The sequence below is a fragment of the Nomascus leucogenys genome, chromosome 24 (genome assembly GCF_006542625.1).
Source record: "Nomascus leucogenys isolate Asia chromosome 24, Asia_NLE_v1, whole genome shotgun sequence".
NCBI lineage: Eukaryota > Metazoa > Chordata > Mammalia > Primates > Hylobatidae > Nomascus > Nomascus leucogenys.
The window spans coordinates 19,968,756-19,984,860 of NC_044404.1; the positions used below are offsets into that span (position 1 = coordinate 19,968,756).

The window sequence follows — 16,105 nt, forward strand, 5'->3', positions numbered from 1 at the left end:
CTGCCCTTGAACCTGGCCTGAAAGAGCAGTAAGAGCTCCCTTTACCAAGCACCTACTATGTGCCAGGTACTCCGTGGGATGACTGATACACACCACTGCTGATCCCCACACCACTCTGCAAGACCCCAACTCATGTCTTTGGGAGGGTAATTTCTTCAACATAAGCTCTGTGAGGTTGGTGCTATATCTATTAGCTGTCAACTCGCTAAAGCCTAGTCTAGTGCTTAGCACACAGCAGGTGCTTAACAAATATGAGCTAGTGGAGTGAATTTGATTTTGAATGATTCTCTCTTTAAAAGGTCTCATATGGTATATTGCTTTGATTGAAAACATCCAACCAGGATGGGCTGAAATATAGTAAGATAAAAATAGGAGCTCTGCTAAAAATAGAACTACCATTCAACCCACTAATCCCATTAAAGGGTATATACCCAAAGGAAGATAAATCGTTATAAAGATACGTACATCTGTATGTTCACTGCAGCACTATTCACAATAGCAAAGATATGGAATCAACCTAAATGCCCATCAATGGTAGACTGGATAAAGAAAATATGGTGCAAATATACCATGGAATATGATGCAGCCATAAAAATGAATGAGATCATGCCCTCTGCAGAAACATGGAAGGAACCGGAAGCCATTATCCTTAGCAAACTAATGCAGGTACAGAAAACCAAATACCGCACGTTCTCATTTATAAGTGGGAGCTAAATGATGAGAACTCATAAACACAAAGAGCGGAACAACAGACACTGGTGCTTACTTGAAGGTGGAGGATGAGAGGAGGGAAAGGATCAGAAATAGTAACTATTGTACTAGGCTTAGTAGGTGGGTGATGAAATAATCTGCACAACAAACCCCAACGACACGAGTTTACCTACATAACAAGCCTGCACATGTACCCCGGAACCTAAAATAAAAGGTTTTAAGTAGGAGCTCTGGAGTTGGAAAAAGATATGTCAAAATCCTCATTCTAGGGCGAGCTACTCCACCTTTCTCTAAATCCACTCTCCTCATCTGAAACTGCAGGCAGAACTACTGGCCCCATGGGGTGTTTGTGAGGATGGAATAGAATGTACATAAAACTGTGCAAAAACTGGGTGGAGAGCTAGGCCTTCATAGATGGTGGCTATTGCTACGCTACTATTGCTATAACTAATATTATTATGTCATTCCCATTTATGGGCAGCTCTGAGTTTCAAGGCATTTTCACCAGGTCATCTCCTCTGACTTTCTGGGCACTGGGCAAGGTCTGAGGCCAATTGCTGTCAAGGAGCCCAGAGCTTTGGCGCAGATCTGCCTGGGCCCTGCTCCCTGCCTGGCTGGATCCAGGGCTCTGTACTAGCCTTGGCTCTGTTGCTTTGCTGGGAAACGTGCTGGGTGCCATTCCTACCTCTGTCTGCGTGAAGGCCCCTGGGCAAAGCTCCTGGGCTCCCAGGCACCATCCAACACTGGGGTTCTCACCCCAGCACCCTCAGAGCCTGCCCCACTCTGCCTTTCCATCAAGATATACTTCTAGCCTCCAGCAGTAATGCGAGGGGAAGTAGGGGAAGAGAGGAATGTCCTTGTTTTGCAGATAAGGAGACAGGGTCAGTGAGAATGGTGCCTTGGCTGAGATCTTAGCTGAGGATTAATTACAGAGGCCAGAATCCAGCTATGGCCTTCTGTCTGCTAATTGACCGTGAAGTTCTAATATGTGTTCAGGAAATAGAAGCTGCCATTTAGTGGTATCCTTACGGAACCATGAGGGCCCCATAGTGGATATAGAATAAGCTGTGGGGATAGTTACTAGGTACAAGAAGTAGTTAGAAAGAGTGAATAAGACCTAGTATTTGATAGCACAACAGGTGACTACGGTCAATAATAATTTTGGTTTTTTTTGAGACAGAATCTTGCTGTGTCACCCAGGCTAGAGTACAGTGGCCCAATCTCGGCTCACTGCAACCTCTGCCTCCTAGGTTCAAGCGATTCTCACGCCTCTGCCTCCCAAGTAGCGGGGAATACAGGAGTGCCACCACGCCTGGCTAATTTTTGTATTTATAGTAGAGACAGTGTTTTGCCATGTTGCTCAGGCTGGTCTCAAACTCCTGGCCTCAAGTGATCTGCCCACCTTGGCCTCCCAAAGTGCTGGGATTATAGGTGTGAGCCATAGTGCCCAGCCAATAATTTCACTGTACATTTAGAAATAACTAAAAAAGCCCTGGCATGGTGGTTCACACCTGTAATCCCAGCACTTTGGGAGGCTGAGGGGGGAAGATCACCTGAGGTCAGGAGTTTGAGACCAGCCTGGCCAACATGGTGAAATCCTCTCTACTAAAAATACAAAAATTAGCTGGGTGTGGTGGTGCATCTGTAATCCCAGCTATTTGGGAGGCTGAGGTATGAGAATCGCTTGGACCAGGAGGTGGAGGTTGCAGTGAGCCGAGATTGCACCACTGCACTCCAGCTAGGGTGACAGGGTGAGACTCTGTCTCAAAATAAATAAATAAATAAATAAATAAAAAATAAGAGTATAATTTTATTGCTCATAACACGAAGGATAAAAGCTTGAGGGGATGGATACCCCATTTTCCATGATGTGATTATTATGCATTGCATGCCTGTATCAAAGTATCCCACAAATCCCATAAATATATTTGCCTACTATGTACCCATACACATACACACAAAAACCACAAGCAAAAAATAGTGCCTACTTCACGGGCTCTTGTGAGAATTAAATAAAATAATGTCAGTAAAAATGTTTAGCATGGAGAGAAAAAAAGGAATAAGCTATATGCTGTTTACCAAATGGTTCTAGCTCTCTGTCTCTGACCATATGGTAGGAAGACATTTACTGGCCCCTCCTTCATGTGAGGAATGTCTCCATGCCTTGCTTTGGCCAATGAAATGTTTGTAAAAGTCACATGTGTTACTTATGGGTGAAGGTGCTTTAAGGGCCACTGCATAAGTCACCACATTCTGTCTCCTACTGAGGAACCATACGTTGATATGGAGCTCCTTCGACCTGGGCATCTACAACAACCAGAGTTCCCCTGGGTACCCAGACACCATGAATGAGAAATGAACCTTTGCTGTACCACACCTCTGCAATATTGGGGATGTTTGTCACTGCGGCATAACCTAGGCTGTCCTGACTGATACACTGTGAATGCTGATAACATTCAACTTCAAGTTCCATTTACTTAGAGAGCATGTACTGTCTGTTGGCATTATTCCAGGTACAGGAGGCACAGAGGTGAGTCAGACACAATCCCTGCCCTCAAGGGGCTTGCAGTCTCAACACTTATTTGAAAGGAAGTTGACCACACTGAGCTTGAGGGAAGGGCAGGCCAGGCTGTAAGGGGCACCTTGGGAAGGGTGGCGATCCCTAGAGGAGCCACCCCTGGTGTTTGCAGAATCACCCCAAAAGGGAGAGGAAGCTGTGAAGACAGTTAATTCTACAGGAAGCTTTTTCTGGGGAGGGGGAAGGAAGGACAAGTTTTGTTAGGGGCAGTGGAGAGGGGAGGCTGGTGGAAGGATTATGTGCTCTGGGTGACTAGGATTTACTGCTCCATTTTGTTACTAGCTCTCAGGGGACTCCAGAAAACAATTAGTGGATTCAAATGCATTAGGGTAATTCCTCTTTTACATCCCTTAACTCAGATAATGACAGCTATCCTGCAATTAGGAGAGGGTCTTCTCAGTGCGCAGATTAATTGGGTGTTAAATAGCAGGGCTGCCTGAAACCAGGCAGTGCAGCTGGGAGGAATGAGATGTGAAACAGCAGCCCTGGGCAAAGTGTGAAGAATTCATTGACAATCTCAACCATCTGGAGATGTGAAGATGCCCCATTGGTAATACAAGGGCAAGGACTTGGGAGGGGAATGGTTGAGGAAGAAGGTAGGAGGCGCTGTGGCCATGGGAAGGAGTGGAAACTGGAGGCCCTGACCCTGTGGGAGGCCAATTATTCCTCAACTAGGTCCAGGGTCCATGCCATCCATCGGGGAGGGATTGCTATAATATGACGTGCCTACTCCCATTTATTAACAGTTTCTAGGAAATTATCAATGCTCAGTGAGTACTTCTGGGTTCTTTTATAGGCCAGCATTTATATGCATTATTGCCTATGACGTAATCCTCCTAACAACCTGTTGTAGATACTATTATTGGCTATGTCTCACATAAGTGGAGTTCAGAGAGGTTACATGACTGGGTGCGTGGTGGGTTTGGAATTCAAACCAGAGGCCCTGACTCCAGAGCTTACATACTTGTAGCAACTAAGCTGGCAGCTTCTCAGCGGAGAAGAGCCCTGTGGCCCGTCGTCTGGGATGGCAGAGGCCTGTATCTTGCCGCGTATCGCCTGGCGCTGGGCCAGGCCCCAAGTGTGCGTGTATTTTTGTGATCACAAGTATGTCCCTATGTCCCTGTTTTGATTTGTTCTGCTTTGTGCTTTGTGGGGTGAGTTAAAGCAGTCTGGCGAGAAGGGCTCTGCTCTGGTCCCCATCAGCTTCCTTGGCCTCAGGTCCCCAAAGCAGGGAGGTCACACTCGAGTGCTTGGCTCTCGGGATCAGGACGTTTCTGTTGCCCTCTGCAGTGGGTGATCTTTTGTTTTCAACTCCCCATTTCTATGAACCATCAGGAGTCCCCTTACACTCTGGAAAGAAAAAGGAAAACTGGGGATATAAATGGCTTTGAGATCTTGCATCAGAGAGATCTCCCTTCCACCTGGAGTTGCTGTGAAGGCTGGCACGGGCAGTGGGGGTTTTAAACTGAGCAGGGCCTGTGCACCCACCTGCACGGGAGGAGCTGCCTTCTGTCCCACAGAGCCGGCTACATGTCTGTGAATGTGCGCACACCTGCTGCTCACATTTGGAATAAGCTATGGCTAAGGGACAGACCCCTCTCAGTGTGGCTTTTGCTCTGTCACCCAGGCTGGAGTGCAGCGGCACGATCATGGCTCTCTGCATCTTCAACCTCTTGGGCTCAAGTGATCCTCCTGCCTCAGCTTCCCAAGTAGCTGGGCCTACATGCACGTGCCACCATGCCTGGCTAATTTTAAAATTTTTTGTAGAGGAAAATTATGTTGCCCAGGCTGGTCTTGAATTCCTGGGCTCAAGCAATCCTCCCACCTCAGCCTCCCAAAGTGTTGGGATTACAGGCATGAGCCACTGAACCTGGCTTCAGTGTGTTCTTGACCAAAGTCAAGGCAGAGGATGACCAGCATCCTTTCTCACTTCCTGTCTAGATGATGAATGAGGCAGGGATGGGATGTTATGAAATAAGGAGGGAAACTATCAGGCTGATTAATAACAAAGATGGTGGGGGCCGGGCATGGTGGCTCATGCCTGTAACCCGAGTGCTGTGGGAAGCTGAGGCAGGAGGACTGCTTGAGACCAGGAGTTCAAGACCAGCCTGGGCAACACAGGGAGATCCTGTCTTTAAAAAAATAAAGACTGTGTTTAGAGTTTTCTGGGCCCAAGTTCTTTTTTCTGAAGGTGACTATAGGGGGAAAGTGCCAGCTGCACTTTTGTCCACCGGGTTCATCTTGGAGTCAGATTCCTATCAGATTCTTGTCATTTGGAAGGCTTCGGATCCTAGTTTCTTCTTCTTTTAAAATGTAGAGGTTTTCTTTTTTTCTTTCTTTCTTCTCTTTTTTTCTTTTTTGCTGACTACCTACTCATCTGTCAATATAGAAGTTTTCAAGGCCTGGCACAGTGGTTCACGCCTGTAACGCCAGCACTTTAGGAGGCCGAGGTGGGTGGATCACTTGAGGTCAGGAGTTTGGGACCAGCCTGGCCAACACGGTGAAACCCCGACTCTACTAAAAATACAAAAAATTAGCTGGGTGTCATGGCGGGCACCTGTAATCCCAGTTACTTGGGAGGCTGAGGCAGGAGAACTGCTTGAACCTGGGAGGCAGAGGTTGCAGTGAGCTGAGATGGCACCACTGCACTCCAGTCTGGGTGACAGAGCGAAACTCCGTCTCAAAAAAAAAATTTTTTTTTCTAAATAAAATATTGAAGACCTGTGGTGCCCATGTTAAAAGGACTCCCTTCTACCCTCAAATGTTTGTCTACATCTGTGCCAAGCACTGGGGACACACATGGCTGAGCAGGGCATGCACTGCCCCTGACACACAGAATCGATTCCTTTTCTTGGCTCATGGGTCATGTGTCCATCAGGCACTTAGTATGTGCCAGGCACTGTGATAGGCTAGGGATACAGTGACAAGAAGGAGAAACAGGGCCCCTGCCCACCTTCACCCTGTGTGTGGGCTGGGCTACACACCAGAATTGCCCAGGGGAGCTATTTCCAAAATAGGGGTGCCTGATCCCTTCCATATAGGGGCCTCATATATATATTTGGGGAAAAGAATTGCCCAAGTGGTGCTGATGTGTACCTCTAGGTGACAATTACCGGTGGACTGGAAAGACAGATGAGCAAGCAGGGAGGTATAACAGGGAGACAGGCCAGCGCTGGGAAGGATGTTCAGAGAAGAATAGAGTGTGGCTTGGAGAGACAGTCTAGCGTAAGGTAAAGACCACACAATCTCCAGCCAGACTACCTGCTGTGCCACCTCCTAGCCGTGTGATTCGGGCAAATCCCTACACTCTGCATTTCTCTTTCCTCCTCTGTAAAATGGATGTGATAATAGTACCCACCTCACAGAGCTGTTGGAAGGACTCCATGAAATAATACATGTGATGAGCTTAGAATTGTGTCTGGTGCATGAAAACGCAGTGTATTCCATAAGTGTGTGCTGCTGCAGTTACTACTACTATTATTATCATTATTATTGGAGGGAAAGCTTCCAGACACAGTGAGACCTGAGAAATGAGTAGGAATTATCTAGAAAAGGAGACAGAGAGGACGGACCAAGAGGGAACAATGGAAATAGAGCTTGGTCTGCTGGAGGCCGATGTGTGAGGTGGAGAGAGGCAGGGGAAGGTGCTGAAACCAGATCATGAGTGGGGCCCTGTGAGTCATGCTGGGACATCCGCACTGATGTAGAGAACGGTGGGGGCATTAGAGGCCCTTGGGGTCTGCCGAGTTGCTGCCGTGTGAGTGTGTGCAGATGCGTGTATGAATGTGTGCAGGTGTGTGTGTGTGCATGTGCGTGTGCGTATGTGTGCACGTGTGTGAACTGTAGGGTGCCCAGCACCAGTGCCCCCAGGTCCTCCTTGGCAGGATCCACTCAGTTACTCATTCACTACACAGTTTAAAGACCTCAATCTTTACCCAGCGTTGAATCAGTTGTTTCCAACTCCTTAGCCTAGCACAGTGCCAGGCTCCCACCCTGACCTGTTAGCATTTCCCACCACCCCACCTGGGGGGCCTCTTACGTGGGCTGCAGAGACACCAGATGCCACCGTTTCTAGACACCGCTGAGAGCCGCGCCTTTGCCCATGCTGGCCCACCCTCTGGGATGCCCTGCCCTAGTCCAGCTGCCATCTGCCAAATACAGCATAGTGGTTAGGAGTGACGGCTCCAGGGCCAGACTCCCTGGGCCTGAATCCTGGCTCTGGCACTTAGGATTCTTGTGGCTTCACCTCTCAGCCTCAGTTTTCTCATCTGAAGCAGGGAGACTGGTGGAACCTCCCTCCTGTGGCTGCAGTGAGGAAGGAATGTGATCATACTTGCAAGTGCTTGGAACACAGCCTGGCACCCAGTGGATCTGCACTAGCTCGTGGGCACAGCAGCACGTGCCTGATTCCCTCGCCCAAAGTCCAGCTCCTTCATCTTCCTGACCATTCACAGTGCACTGGGCACTGTGCTGGGCACTGGGGCGGGGGGCAGCGGGGCTCAAGGCAGGCCCTGCCTACCTGGAGTTCACGTCTAATGTGGGGCTAGAGAGCGGACACAAAATGACAAGTTCTGACATCTACACAACGCTCACCACGGTTCCTTGTGCACAGTAGGTCCTCAGGTTGGAATTCAGAGGACATTTACTGAGTGAACCCAAATTGGGGCCAGGAATTTTCACGTTCGTTATGTCATCCCCCCATGATCCTTTGAGATAAGTGTACAAAGCTCATATCCTTTGAGGAAGCTGAGGCCCAGAGAGGTTAAATGACTAGCCCAAGGTCCAACAGCCAGTGAGTGGCAAAGCTAGGAGCCAAATCCAGGTCTGCCTAATATCAAAACCCCAAATCTCACCCACGGGCCATGAGGATCCAGGGGTGGGAGCAGCGAGCAGGAAAGATGCTAGAAGGAAGTTGCTTGGGGAACCATCCCCCAAAAGGCTGTAGTGCAGGAACTTCCCAGTGTCACACTAACCAGCCCTGTCACCAAGAGGCCACCTGCCTCCCTCTTCCCTCTTTCCAGTTTCCAGCCTCACATTCTGGGGACAGCTGATAGTCAACTTCACTTCCAGTTACCACAGCCAAATGGTTCATGGTAATTAATTCAATTTGTTTGGCAGGGGAATTAAAAGCTTGGCTGTACTAACGATCTTAACACAGCATTTATGCTGACTGGAGGCAGAGACATGCCCTCTGAATGAAGAATCGGTTCTATTAATAAGACTACATCTCTCTAGGTAATGAGCCTGGCAGATAGATGGTTTGCTGCCAGAGAGGGAAAGATGACCAAGAAAGAAGTGAAATGATGACAGCAGAGAGGATGGCAACTTTTCAAAGGCTTCCCTGGGAGAAGTAGATTTGGAGAGCAGGGAGGAGTCTGCATTGGCCGACAACCAGCACCCATGGCCAGATACATGAATGAGGTCAACTTGGACCTCCTGGGTGTTCCAGCTCTGACTACAACCATATGACCAAGCCCAGGCAGGAAAGGCAAATGGTCTTGTCAACTCATAGAATCGTGAGAAATGATCAGTTATTGCTGCTTTTGGCCACCGTGTTTGGAGAGGCTGTTTTGCAGCAACAAATAACAATCATGGTGGAAGGCAAAGGAGAAGCAAAGGCACGTCGTACATGATGGCAGGCAAGAGAACATGTACAGGGGAACTGCCCTTTATAAAACCATCAGATCTCGTGAGACTTATTCACTATCATGGAAATAGCATGGGGAAAACCCACCCCCATGATTCAATTACCTCCCACTGGGTCCCTCCCACGACCTGTGGGGATTATGGGAGCCACAGTTCAAGATGAGATTTGGGTGAGGGCACAACCAAATCATATTAAGCTCCAAGCCTTCTCTCCCATCCACCCTCCACTCCCAGGTTCAACAATTTCTCTCTGAGTTCCTTCTCTTGCCTTCAGAGTCCTGCCACTGCTACCTTCCACTGAGAGGAGGTGAGCCCATGTCCCAGGAGCAGTGAACCACTCCAAGTGCCCCAGGCTCGGCAACTCACTCTCCCAACCAGCCCCTCCTACAGGCAGTCCCTGCTGACAGATCTATCCAAAACCAGCACTCTTCCCTGGAGACCTCACCTACCCAAGGCCAGGAGCAGCGGCCCTCAAGCTTTTCACTGCCTTGCACAGAAAGGATGACACTGGAGGCATGACACACTCCCAAAGGTGTCTGTGTGTGGTTGAATGGTGAACCCCCAGAAGATATGTCCACCCAGAACCTGTGAATGCGACCTTATCTGGTAAAAGGGTCTTTGAGGATATAATTAAGTAAATGATCTTGAGATGGGATCACCCTGGATGAGTGGGCCCTAAATCCAATGACTTGTCTGTCCTTATGAGAGAAGAGAAGACAACAGGCAGAGACTGGAATGACGTGTCTACAAGCCAAGGAATGCTAAGGACTGCTGGCAGCCACGAGAAGTTGGAAGAGACAGGAAAAATCCTCCCCTAGAGCCTTCAGAGGGAACGTGCGCCTGCCGACACCTTGATTTTGAACTTCTTGTCACCTTCATTCCCACTTGAGAACGTGCATTAGAACACAAAAGCCAGTGTCATTATTACAGGATGGTCCATCTTGCATCTACTCTAATGTATGCACAAAAAATCATTTCCCAAAGTTTGATGATGATTTTTCTTGATTTTTAAACTGTTTTAAACTTTTGACTATTATTTCTAAGAACTGGGAACACATTTTGCAAGGCTCATGGTCCCTGGCCCAGAACCTCTGTCCCTGGGAACAAGCTTGTGAAGCGTTTCCGTCTGTGACAATAATCCATGCTCACCTTTCTCCCGAGCCATCTCCTGAAGACAGAAGTAGATGACTCTGGCTCCCAGGCTGAAGCCAATCAAGGTGACAGGTCGCTGGCCCTGAAGGGAAAAAGGACACAGGTGTCTGGAGGGAACACAGCCAGTTCTAGCAAAACATCAGGCCTGAGGAGGGCAGACTGTTCACATTCCTTACCACCGGATTCTCATCTAATGAATCATGCAAGTGCTGTTCCGGTCCCTGAGCTCTGATGTCTTAATCAGCAGAGTCAGGACCCTCATTTATGCAGGAGTGCACCTGCTGCTGGAATTGGCTTCCTCCAAGGCCAATAGGCAGCCCTCAGCTGGGTTAATTCCCTTTCATCTCAAGCTATTATCCAGCCACCGTCTCATCTTCCCCAGGAGACGGGGCTAGTCGATTACAAGAGCAACTTCCCTTGCACTGATCTGCCTTGCGGCAAATGGCTGCAGTGCTGCAGGACCCCTTCTGGAGCTGGGGAGATTAGACAGAAGGCACCCCCAGGTGTGAGGGATAAAAAGGCAAGAGTGACAAGGAAGGGACAACTGTTCAGTTTCTAGATAGGAAGGTGGGGCACAAAATATTGGCTCTAAGTGATAAGATAAGGTAGTAAGTCAGACGGAATTTTCTGACTCAAGGACTTGTAAGAAAAGGTAACTCATTATGTGAAGACTAAAGAAAATGAAAGTTATCTGGGGGTGTTTGGGTGCAAGCTTACACGGAAGGAGAGGAGGGGAGTGGATGAGCTTTGGAGGCCCAGCCTGGTTTTATCAGTCTATTCCTTTTCCTTGGTTTTGTGCCAATACACGTATTCCACACGCCCACACCACTCCACTTACCACAGTAGAAAATCCTCTGTTAAACAGTATTCGAATCCTGCAGGAGCTTTGTGCCAACCCTGCTGGCCACTGCCCAATATCATTCTCCCCTTTGTCCTTTACTCCTGAGTTTGACTGGGCACGTGGCCACCCAGCCAAAGACGAAGTTTCCCTGACTCCTCCGTAGCTTGGGGTGGCCACAGGGCTGAGACTTAGCCAAGGGACTGGAGGCAAGCAAAAGCTGTGACTTCTAGGCATACTCCTCATTCCTACTTCCCTACCTCCCACTGTCTGAAACACACATGTAATACAGGAAGATCTGTCTTGGACAAGAGAGAAGCCCGGCTGGGCACAGTGGCTCACGCCTCTAATCCCAGCACTTTGGGAGGCCAAGGCAGGTGGATCATTTGAGGTTGGGTCTTTGAGACCAGCCTGGCCAACATGGTGAAACCACATCTCTACTAAAAACATACAAAAATTAGCCAGGCGTGGTGGCAGGCACCTGTAGGCCCAGCTACTCGGGAGGCTGAGGCAGGAGAATCAGTGGACCTGGGAGGCGGAGGTTGCAGTGAGCTGAGATCGTGCTACTGATACTCCAGCCTGGGTGACAGAGTGAGACTCTGTCCAAAAAAAAAAAAAAGAGAGAGAGAGAGAGAGAGAGAAGCCCAGTGCTCAGGACGAGAGGCCATGAGAGCAAAGAAGTCTGGACTCCCAATATTATGAAGCTGCCCATGTGGGAGACAGAATAATGCCCTCCCATGGATGTCGTCATCCTAATCCCTGGAACCTGTAAATGTTGCCTCATACTGCAAAGGGCCTTTGTTATTTATTTTTTTATTTTATTTTTAATTAATTATTATTTTTTTGACATGCAGTCTTGCTCTGTTGCCCAGGCTGAATGAAGCGCAGTGGTGTGATCTGGGCTCACTGAAACCTCCACCTCCCAGGCTCAAGAGATTCTGCTGCCTCAGCCTCCTGAGTAGCTGGCACTACAGGTACATGCCACCACACTCAGCTAATTTTTTTTTTTTTTTGTATTTTTAGTAGAGACAGGGTTTCACCATATTGGCCAAGCTGGTCTCCAACTCCTGACCTCAAGCGATCCACCCGCCTTGGACTCCCAAAGTGTTGGGATTATTAGGCGTGAGCCACTGCACCTGGCCTGTTTATATATTTTTGAGACGGAGTCTCACTCTGTCGCCCAGGCTGGAGTGCCGTGGCACGATCTGGGATCACTGCAACCTCTGCCTCCCAGATTCAAGTGATTCTTATGCCTCAGCCACCCGAGTAGATGGGATTACAGGTGCACACCACCTTGCCCAGCTGATTTTTGTATTTTTAGTAGAGACAGGGTTTCACTATGTTGGCCAGACTGGTCTTGAACTCCTGACCTCAGGTGATCTGCCTGCCTCGGCCTTCCAAGGTGCTGGGATTACAGGCGTGAGCCACTGTGCCCGGCCGGCCCTTTGTTATTTATTTATTTGAGACAGGGTCCTGCTCTGTCATCTAGGCTGGAATGCAGTGATGCAATCACAGTTTACTGTAGCTTCCACCTCCTGGGCTCCAGTGATCCTCCCACCTTAGCCTCCCAAACAGCTGGGAGTACAGGCATAAGCCACCACATCTAGCTAATTTTTGTATTTTTTGTGGAGACAGGGTTTATCATGTTGCCCAAGCTGGTTTCTTGGGCTCAAGCAATCTGCCCGAGTTGGCCTCCCAAAGTGCTAGGATTATAGGTGTGAACCACCTCGCCCACAAGGCCAACAAAGGGTTTTTGCAGATGTGATTAAGTTTAGGATCTTCAGATGGGGAGATGATTCTGGATTATCTGGGAGGAACCAAGGTCCTCACAAGGGTCCCTACAAGAGGGAGACAGGAGGCATCAGTTAGACAGAAGGTGATGTGATGATGGAAGCTGAGGAACAGAGAGATTTCAAGGTGTTACACTGCTGGCTTTGACGGTGAAGGAAGGGCCTTCGGAAGCTGGCAAAGGCAAGGAAAGGGGATCCTCCCTAAGGCATGCATTTTTGCCTTTTGACATCCAGAGCTGTAAAATAGTACATTTGTTTTCAGCTGGTAAATCTGTGGCAATTTGTAACAGTGTCAGTAGGAAACTAACACATCATCTTGTTCCACATGTTGACACCCAGACTGTTACTTCGGAGAGAACAAACTTCTATCTTGTCTAAGCCAATGCCACTTTGGCCTTTGCCTTAGAGTCAAGCCTGCCGAAGGACTTTTCTGTTTCTTTTGACAAAGACACAAGGATTGAAGGGGGTGGCCAGTTTCTCAAGCAGTTTACCTGCCTGGCAGAAACGGCTAGTTGTCATCCCTCAATATCCATCCTCCCTTTTTTTCCACAGTAATTGAATTTCAGCTGGGTTCATCATCACTCAGAATAAGTACTGTATTTCCCAGCTTCTGTGGCAGCTAGGAATGGTCATGTGACTAGGCTCTGGCCAGCGAGACACCAACTGAAATGTTGTAAGGCTTTGCTGTTTCTTCTTCAGTTCTTCCTTTCTCCTGCTCCCTGGAGCTCAGATGATGCCATCTTGGATACAAGGTCAAGACCACAGAGCAACAAAGTAGCAGGAATCTGGGCCTCTGCACCATGGCAGGCTATTAGACAACCTTGCTAGGCTTCTCTAGGAAAATAAACTTCTACCTTGTTTAAGCCACTGTTATTTTGGGTTTTCTCCCACTTCCAGCCAAAACAAATCCTGACGATGCAGTCATTTCTGGTACTGCTTCTCAAGCTTTTGTCTCCATTCACTCAAGTTTTATTTTGAAGGGGATGGTTTTATTCTCTTGGTAGTACATCTTTACTAGATTCAAATTTTAAAAGTATTATGATGATGTCTCTTCCTAACCATTTTACATGGTATTTAGACCACTGAAGATGACCTCACAAAGTAGCTTTACACTTCTGGGAAGGAACACCAGGCCACCAGCATGTGGGAATTCCATTGGTGGCCAGCTGATGCACCTGGTCTCATTCACTTTACTGGCTTGACTGCAAACTGAGTCAGAGGTTTCCATTGAAATATCACCCAAATGAGCCCAACGATTATCCTAAACACTTGAATGAAGAACTGATACACAGGAGCCACTTTTGCTTCTGCGAGTTCCCCAGACTTGTTCCTACCTGCAGATGCCCATTATTCAGTCCTCACCTAAATACCTGATAGAGCTGCAGAGTCTATAATTCTTACTGTTCATCCTAGGACACATTCATTACTTGAACTGGAGAGGCAGCAAGGACTGCCCACACCCCCAAAACCATTGAGTGATCTCCAAGTAGCCTTGCCTCTAATCCTTGCCTGATATTTGTGAACAAGTCAGCCCCTGACTTCCCCTCTTGCCCCATGCCACGCCCACACAGCCATTCCCAGGTACCTGCTGCCGGGAAAGCAGGATATGGGCCAGGTGCTTGCCAACCTCTGCTGATCGATGGAGACACACCCCCCAGGGGTTGTCGATGACATTGGCGACACTGAGGAGTGAGGCTGGCCAGGTCAGCGCAGCCACAATGCCTGGGGAGGTAAGATAGTGATGAAGGGAATGGCCGCCGTCCTAGGGTCCTACTAGGGAAGTGACTGGCTAACAGATGCTCAAATGAATGCATGCAGTCTCTGACTTGGACCTGCAAGTTTGCCTTTCAAACTGCTAAAGAGCAAAGAAATCTGAAACTCATGAATTTCTGATATATGGACTCAATCCCTTCTGTTCAAGCCCTTGTCACATGTGAGATGGCCCCAATTCATCTCCACACCCTGTACCCTCCCACTTTGTCTCATAACTCTGCAGTGGGGCCCCCTGCCCTGCCCATCCCCTCTAGACTCAGCCATGTGACTTTCTTTTGCCAAAGACATTAGTAGATGTGAGGCTTGAAATGGACTTGTGCATCAGGGCTAGCCTCTTGCACTTCTATCATTGACATGAGCTCGCCTGCTCATCCCAGGAGGAGGATGAGAGACAAATGGAGCAGAGCCGAGTTGCCCCAGACAAGGCTAGCATTGATTGGTGGACAGTCGGCTGACCCATAGGCCCAGCTAAGATCCACCAACTCCAGCCTCCTGGCTCCTGAGCTATTACAGTAAACGTCCCATGGAGTTTTGGGGTGGCTTGTCACACAGCAATAGCTAACAGACAGATCATGTGATTGGCTGTTTACCTGTCTTCTCTCCATAGGGATCATAAACTTCTCCCAGACAGGAATGCGGCCTTAACCTCTCTGTGTTCCTAGGGTCCAGCACGGTGCCTGCCCTGGGGGCTTTGGGCATGCAAAACTATGGTACCACTGTGGTGGGATGAAGGCAGCGGGCATGCTGTTGCTGGGGGGCAGGTAGGGGCACTTACCAGACAACACTGTGTACTTTAGGGCCTCCTGGGCCACCATGTTGGCAAGACCACTGAGGATGGTCTCCAGGGCGTTGCCGAGCTCCATCAGGTACTTGGCTTCCCAGGCCAGGCAGTACTGCTCACGGCTGTGGGCTAGGGCGGCCCATGGGGCACTGAAGGTGCCTGGGGAGATCACAGGTAGGTGAAGTCTCTCTTGTCTATGGCAGAGGATGCCCCACCCCACTACCCCAGACAAGGAGCACCAGGACCACTCACCCTCGTGTGGAAGACAAGAGGCCCACCCCCTGCCAATGAGTGGCAGCTGTCAGCAGAGCTAGCGGAGCTCTGTGCCCCCCAGTGAGTCAGCAGGCTGGGCTCGAATCCCAGTTCCTGCATTCACTAGAAGCCGGGTGACCCTGGGCACATCACTATCCTACCTTGTGCCTCACTTTGCTTCTATGTGAAGTGGGGACATGGTTTATCTCCCTTCATAGGGTAAGTATAAGAATGAAGTGTGTTTGAACTATCATACATGTAAAGGGGTATTTTCTCTCATGCTGAAATAATTCTGGCATTAAGCTGCTAATGACATACAATGAGAGCACACAATGGGACAAGCAGCACAGCGCTGTGAGTCTGCTGCATCTTGATTTGACAAACATGGCCTGGGAGATAGCTAGAAATTTGGGGAAGAGGTGTTTGAGCCCGGCTCTGTTATGATCTTGCTGGGTTATCCAATTTCTCTGAGCCTCAATTTTCTCACTGAGGAAATATAAATATCAAATGACCCATGGAAGGAGGATGAGATGGCACCACTGTAGCAGCTGATGCCAAGTCAGAAAGTATAACCATGACACCTG

General features: G+C 48.8%; 1 protein-coding gene across 1 annotated transcript in view; it reads right to left on the reverse strand.

Moving 5' to 3' along the window:
* The window catches only part of TMCO4 (transmembrane and coiled-coil domains 4), a 114,107-nt gene that overhangs the window by 39,512 nt on the left and 58,490 nt on the right, over nt 1-16,105 (reverse strand). Inside the window, exons 10-12 of the mRNA XM_030805724.1 lie at nt 15,264-15,428; nt 14,301-14,437; nt 10,085-10,169 (exon numbers count right to left, since the gene is read on the reverse strand). Of these exons, the coding sequence (XP_030661584.1) occupies nt 10,085-10,169; nt 14,301-14,437; nt 15,264-15,428 (387 nt within the window). The remainder of the gene's footprint in view (nt 1-10,084; nt 10,170-14,300; nt 14,438-15,263; nt 15,429-16,105) is intronic.